We start from the raw sequence: 7,397 nt of genomic DNA on the forward strand, positions 1-7,397 counted from the left end.
TTGCAAATAAAACACTCTCAAGGTTTACACTCTACATTAAGTATATTTAAGAAGAATAAATAAACAACATTATTAGATAGCAAAGATGGCATGACTTATTCATTTTCCAATTGACACGAGTGCAATTCTTGCTTTTTTTAATATATAGTATAGATGATTGGCAAAGTTTGATTATTAATTAATAAAAAAATATATAAGTAAACTTAAAAAATTTAATATCAAATTTTTTTTTTTTTGAATGCAAATGAGGTGCTAGGGTCCAAAACAAACATAAATAAGAAAAACAATGTTCCCTTTTCGTAAATTAATTCAAATTTTTATTCAACTTTGACCGTAAATATCTTTAACTAACAAAAATTATAAAAGTTGGATATTAATAATCTACTCACCAAGACGAATCAAACTAGATCCCACATGACTATATTTATTCTTACGTATTAAGAGAAATTTAGAAGATTCTCTCTTTTTTTTTTAAAAAAAGTCAAAGATTCAAGACAACAACATCATTGTGGAACGGAGGGAGTACCATTTAAGACTAAGGTCGGAAACTGAACCAACTCCACCTTGTTGTGAAATATGTTGGCCAAATTTCTGGAGGTTAAGAGTTCTGTTGTTGTACCTTTATGTTGCGCACAATCCATTGTTGTAGATTTCCACTTCTGAAAATGCTCGCGTTTGCTGGTCCTCCCTCATTCCTCCACACTTCTCTCGCGGCCTTACTGTCCCTTAGGACATGTAGTGTGGTTTCCTCCCCATGATTACACAATGTACACTTAGGTCATCAACCAGAGATATGTTGTATCTGTTAACATTGCACATAACCCTGTTATGCATGGTCAACCAGAGAAAAACACGAACCCGCTGCTGCACCGTCACTCTCCAAACCAAGCCCCAACTGACATCCTCCTGATCACTATTCTCTCGCCTTATGATTGCTAAAGCCAACTTAATTGTGAACTTACCTTCTGGACAGTTACCCCAGTATAACAAGTCACGCACTGATGAGTCCACTTTTAGCTCATGAGCATCAATTATAATTTTGAAAAAATAAAAGGAAAATGTTATACATAGCCCTTAGAGCTACATATAAGCATTAAATTTACACTTGAAAATCGTAAAAAGTTAAGAAATCGTCAAAATATAAACACTAATAACACTGATTTACGCATGTTTTGTCATGAATTCCTAATTTTAAACAATTTCCAAGAATATATTTAATGCTTATATATAGCCCTTAATTTGGAAGATGAAGGAATAAAAGTAATGATTTTACTACTATTATCATTAATGTATTTATGAAAGTGCAAATTCACAACATAACTTGGTATTTGAAACTGTGTTTTACATGCCTAAATCTATGTGAATTTACCACAAAAAGTACTACGTATCTCGAGAAATATGATCAAGCGTCAAAATGTGTGAAATTCTCACAATGACATCCGCTGTTTACAATAACTTTAGGAGCCATTCTATGTAGAAGACTGCTCAACCGGAAATTTATGTGATCAATGAGCAGCGATGTAAGCCTCAGTGATGCACCCGGTACTCTACCATAAGATCGTCAAACCAATGGACAAGGGAGGGAGCTGGCCAACAGGTGTACTCTACCATAAGTTGGTCACATTCACCAAAATGACTAATTGCACTAGTGCTACAAAGAACTTCCCCATGCAACGAATACCACTGGGAACTGAGCAAGAATAATACAGAGTAATACCAACAAGATAAGGCATTTACAAATATCTGCATCTCAAAATTGTGCCCTGCTACTGTACCAACTACAACTAAAAAATTATTAGCGAATTTTTTTTGTGTAAAAAAATAATGCAACAACTTATGCATTTACATCCTGTCCTAAATTCTGTGCATATTGCCGATCACTGTCAGCCAAGTTTCCCCGCCAGACCATGAGGCATACTTGTGTTTTGTCAAAGAGCTCATGAGTTAGATCCAGTAAACAAAAAGTTGACAATTTTCTTCAGCAGAAACTGGAACAGAAAAAAGAGGAGCATTTTAGAAACACAGAAGTCCAGTGTTCTTTAAGTATACCTAGTTTAAATAAAAACTATTCCATTTGAAATAAGCATATTTCAATGTGAGAATGTAATGGAATGGATTGTAGAGCTGTAGAGGGCAGCCTAAGCTCATTTGAGCTCCCTTCAACATGTACCCAAACATACCCAGTCAAGAATTACTTTACAGGAATCACTCCAGTCATATAAAGGTCTTTTAGTCAGATTAAGATATGATAACATCCTTTACTCATTGGCATCTTTAAAGTAAACAAGTCTGTTTGTCATATCTAACAGTGGAAATTGAAATGGAAAATAACAACTAAAAAAAACTCGGCTGAACAATTTCTATTGTTAGAGTGAATATTAAATGCATTATGCTTATGCATACCTTTCTTTGGGTTGTAGGAACCAATCACAATGGTCCAAAATCTTTCATCGGCCAAATCTACAAAATGTCCAGATAACAAATTTAGACAAGAAAGCTTTTCCAACAAAAGAACTCAATATAGGAACATATAACTACAACTTAACACACACACACAAGCCAGTCTCTCAAATTTGCATGTTTGATTGAAATTCCTGACTAACAGCTCTTGATTTGAATTCCTGATTAACAGCTCTTGATTGAAATTGGACAAATAGCTCAGACTTAAGTTTCACTAACAGCTCAAACCTGACTCCCAAACTTATATGCTTGATTGAAATTTCTGACTAAGAACTCAGACTTAAGTCTCACTAACAGCTCAAACTTGACTCCCAAACTTTTGCCCTGAAGACTTGGGAAGCATCCATCTACTTTAGACCTAGATTCAATAACATCAATCTGACCACAAAGTAGCTTTAAGCTAGCATGAATACGACATTATCAGATCTTGCAACATGGGAACTGAATACATGAAAATCTATCTAATTGGAGATGCAATGTGGCTAGGAGAAAGATATTCTTACTTGAAACAGAGAAAAGGTTGTACTAAATAAAAGATAAAAAGATCCAGCAACAGAAGTATTTCCAAATACTGGTCATTGAGTAAAGAGAGTGGCATTCAATGTCAAAAGCTCAGGTTTTGTCAATAATCAGATGAAAACTAAAATCATTACTCCAATAACATGGCATGACAATTGACAAATTAAAAGAATACGGTTCACTCTAACAACTGATAGATAAAAGTCGGCTTCTGATTTTCTTCAAAAACTATGTTTGATCAAAAAACCATGTCTACTTATGCTATGTGACATTATAGCCAAGCTGCTGCAGCACCTGCAAACACTAACCACTAGCTTATGTTCTGTAATGTTGGAGTTCTTGCATGTAACCAAAATTTCATTTACTCCCTCCGTTTCTTTTTACTCGCAACAAACTAGTAGTTTGCGGACTCCTAGGCAAAAGATGGTTAGTGTAATTAACAAAAAATAAGGGCATGTGTTCAGTATTAATCCAACCCAAAAAAAAAAAAAAAAAAAAAAAAACCACCACCTAGCACCAACAGCAGCACCACCACCACCTATCAGCACCACGACTTCGACCCAGCACCACCCCATACTTCGCCCACAACCACGCGCGATTTCGACCCAGCACCACCCCCGATTTCGCCCACAACCACGATTTCGACCCAGAACCATGATTTCGACCAAGCACCGCCCCTGATTTCGACCCAGCACCATGATTTCGACCCACAACCCCGATTTCGAAGCACCACAACCTATTTCGCCCACAACCCACAACCCACAACCTAGAAGTACCACCACCACCTATTTCGCCCACAACCCAGAACCCCGATATCACCCACAACCCAGATTTCGACCCACCACCACCTTTCGCCCACAACCCACCACCGATTTCGACCCACAAAACCCACCAACGATTTCGACCCACCCCCAATTTCGACCCACAAAACCCACAAATCCCACAACGAGGAAGGCGGCGACAGGGAAGAAAAGAAAAGAAAACAGAACCGGCGACAAGCGAGGGGACAGCGGCGTGACTTCCGGCGAGGTGTTGCGGTCGTATTGAGGGGAAATCGTTGAAGAAAGAGAGAGAAATTCTGGGTATGGTGGTGGTGGTGGTAGTGATGGTACTGGTGGTGGTTGGCAATTGAAAGTGATGATGAATTTAATTGGGAGGGGAATGATTTTGGTGAAAATGGTTAAGTTAATTAATGTAGAGTTTAAGTTGGTGAGATAAAATCAGTAGTTTAATTAGGGTGTTTAAAAACAAAAGTAAGGGTAATTTTGTAAAATCACACAAAAAAACTTAAAAACATACTATAAAAGGAAAGAAAATAGTTTGTTGCAAGTAATGTGTAACGGCTATTTATAGTATTTGTTGCGAGTAAAAAGAAACGGAGGGAGTATATGACTATACCCTAGATAAATAATAAGCTAAAGAGAACAGTTTCAAGCATTATTATTCATGTTTTAAACACAGATGATAAAGCTGTGTGAGAAGCATTATCTAAAACACATCAGATAAACACAGATAACACAAAGAACTGCTAATCAAGTCAACATATAAATAAACAAAAAAATAGAGAAATAAATTTAGATACAAGCTGCAAATAATGAAAAATGCCTACAATTATCCATGTTCGAAACCACATCATGAATTAATAAAGCCCCAGTCACCAAGTCAGTAAAGAACGGACTTTAACTAAGTCTATATTTAGTTGAAAGATTCACAATTCATTGACTTCAGAGATTAATGAAAAGTAAAATAGCTCATAGTTATAGTCGATGTTTATGATCATTATTTTGGGAGTAATTATTGACATAACCGTGTTAAAAATTAACAGTTAAAAGAATATAGCCTCCTACTATCTAATGGTCAAGAACCATTTTAGAGGGTATGTAGCAATTTGTCATCCTATAAGCTCAAATTCAACCCTCATCACCAGTCACTACAATTTTTGTCAAGTCCAGATAACTTACTGGTTGTATTTATGTAACACTGATGATCAGGCTATCCATGTACCACAAATATGAAGATTCTTCAACCCTTCCACTTAACACTAATCAGAAATATAAAATATATAATTTGCTAGCATAAAGTTCTGATATCAGAAATATAAAAATATAATTTGCTAGCATAAAGTTCTGATATGTAAACAAGAAAAGAGCTATCTAACAGTGAAAGCAAGAATTTTCTATTAGAAACTGATAAAGCAAGTTTTATCTTGAAAGAAGTGTAAGAAAATATTAATCTGATGACTTACTTTCCAAAATACTTTTCCATAGAGAAGACCATAAGGAACGGGGCCAAAGTGTCTTGAATCTCTTGAATCATATATGTTATCTCCTTGCACCCATAGATGCCCCTTTGGCACCTACATAATATGGGAAAATCATAATTTTACAAGGTGGGAAATTTTGACATATACCACAGCTAATACGCAAAAATGTAAAACAGGGGAAAATAAATAAATAAATATATTAGTATTTAATAGTAGGACATTGATCAGTAATTACTGTCATTACTTATACGCTTATAGCACAAGAAGTCACAATATGTAGGTCAGAATTGGACTCTCTTGATATAAAGGGTAACAAACTCCCTTGGTTCTCCCATGTTAATCATTGAGTTAACTGATCACAAACTTCTAGAAGCTTGTAGCCTCTGAAGATGTCTAACTATGCACAGAAGATACACACATTTCTTTTGGCAGATAACCACCTAGGGGAGTCTGCAATAGTATAACATTGACATATATCTAAAATATAAACCTTCATCAATCAAGCTTGACGAATATCCCAATTAAGTAAATTAGCATGGTTAGAAAATATTCCATTGTTTCAACATTGCATCAAGCTGTCAATCTAGACATCCATATGACACATTCTAAGCCCCAAAACTCATAGCAACAATATGAACAAATTATTTATGGGCTTCACTAAGGGACAACAAATTCACTATAGCATTTTATCGGCATAGAATTCTAGGCAAAACACAATTCAATGAATTATTAACACGGTACCACATTAGTTTTTGATACATTCTCGGAATCTGATGGGAAGTATCATAAAAAATCTATACATGTAAGATGGGTAAAAGAGCTCAAACACCACCACGCATTTTCATAATCCCACCTAATCACTTTAAGCCACCAAATCATCAACAAGATGTACATTTTATGAAGCATTTTTAAGATTTTATACCCTCTTAAGGTGTCATTCTCTCTTCAGTGGTATTTTGATAATTAAAGTGCCCCCTTACAACAATATTTCTCTTGTAAATTTCAGCTTTGTAATACAATTACTCCAAACCAACAATGTCGTATATATGCTTTCAATCCACATTCTTCTTTGGTAATATCTGAGAACGGCAAACTAGCGGGAAAATCTTTAATTAGACTCAAGTGATGCATCATCGAATATATCCAGTGACAGCTTCACCAGAAAATCAGCTTAATATCACAATGTATGAAAACTACGGGTCTTAATTGCTACGCAAAAGGGGTTAATTTAACAATTGATTTGAGTAAAGGGATAAAACTCGCCGCACAGATACTAATCCAAAGAAAAACTAAACAAAATGCCAGAAAGTAAAATACCAAAAACTAGTTACCCATTAAAGAATTTAAGCATACCACAACGGTGTTAGATTCATCATTGTGCTTAGGATCAACAAGATACGTAACACGATCATTCTCAACTCCGACCAATCGTTTAGTGATGACTTTTCTAGGGTTTTCAGGCGAACAAACAACGACAACATCTCCAACAGCAACATTGCTAAATCGAGGCGAAATTCGATCGATTAGAGCTAAGTTATTCCCAGTAATATTAAAGGTTGGAAGCATACTTGCACCAGGAATCTGGAAAAAATAATATTGGTTATAGAATTACTGGGGTTGATTAATTAGAAGTTTTGATTGAATTGGTAATTGAGAAAGAAAGAAAGAGAGAGAGAGAGTACCCTGGCAACATCGAGAACGTAGGTACGAGTGACATGGACGATGCAGAAGAACTTGAGTAACGCCATTGATGAATTGGAAGCTTCTTTGATGAAGAATCGCCAGAACTCGGGGTTTCTGAACACCATTTTCTGTTCTTCACCTTCTTCCGTTTGACATCTAGTACAGTTTTTTTTGGTAACCTTTAGGAGATACCTGGTTGATCTTTTTGGGCTAAATACAAGTCATTCTTTTTTTGTTATACAAATTTTTACCTACACCCCACGATAGGGAACACCACCTACAGCCCCCCCACCCTCCGCGCACCCTCCACGCGCGTCCCGACCCCGCTCCTTTTCATTTATGAATTTCCTGCAAATTTTTATAACATGTTCATTTTTGTATTAGTAAATGTTCATTTATATATCATTAGATGTTCATTTTTATAACAAGGAGTTTTTGTTCAAATTAATATATTTTTTGAATTGAATTTTAA

The 7,397-nt window shown here is 35.6% G+C and overlaps 1 protein-coding gene across 1 annotated transcript; it reads right to left on the minus strand.

Annotated features, from left to right (window-relative positions):
- Window positions 1–1,691: 1,691 nt before the first annotated feature.
- On the minus strand, window positions 1,692–7,126 carry LOC145634950 (mitochondrial ATP-independent inner membrane protease subunit 1b-like). Its single transcript, XM_081686269.1, has 5 exons — window positions 6,925–7,126; window positions 6,596–6,823; window positions 5,225–5,335; window positions 2,404–2,460; window positions 1,692–1,988 (listed from the first exon to the last, which is right to left on the minus strand). Exons 1-4 carry the CDS (start codon window positions 7,048–7,050, stop codon window positions 2,428–2,430), a joined length of 498 nt encoding a protein of 165 aa, XP_081542395.1. The 5' UTR covers window positions 7,051–7,126; the 3' UTR covers window positions 1,692–1,988; window positions 2,404–2,427.
- Window positions 7,127–7,397: the final 271 nt, after the last annotated feature.

This window comes from Chenopodium album, chromosome 6 (assembly GCF_948465745.1).
Source record: "Chenopodium album chromosome 6, dcCheAlbu1.1, whole genome shotgun sequence".
Classification (NCBI taxonomy): Eukaryota; Viridiplantae; Streptophyta; class Magnoliopsida; order Caryophyllales; family Amaranthaceae; genus Chenopodium; species Chenopodium album.

Coding starts and splice junctions, on each gene's coding strand:
- LOC145634950 (XM_081686269.1), bottom strand. CDS start 7,050: ATGGTGTTCAGAAACCCCGAGTTCTGGCGATTCTTCATCAAAGAAGCT. Junction 5,336..6,595: donor ATGAATCTAACACCGTTGTG/GTATGCTTAAAT, acceptor CATATTATGTAG/GTGCCAAAGGGGCATCTATG. Junction 2,461..5,224: donor ATGGAAAAGTATTTTGGAAA/GTAAGTCATCAG, acceptor GACATTTTGTAG/ATTTGGCCGATGAAAGATTT.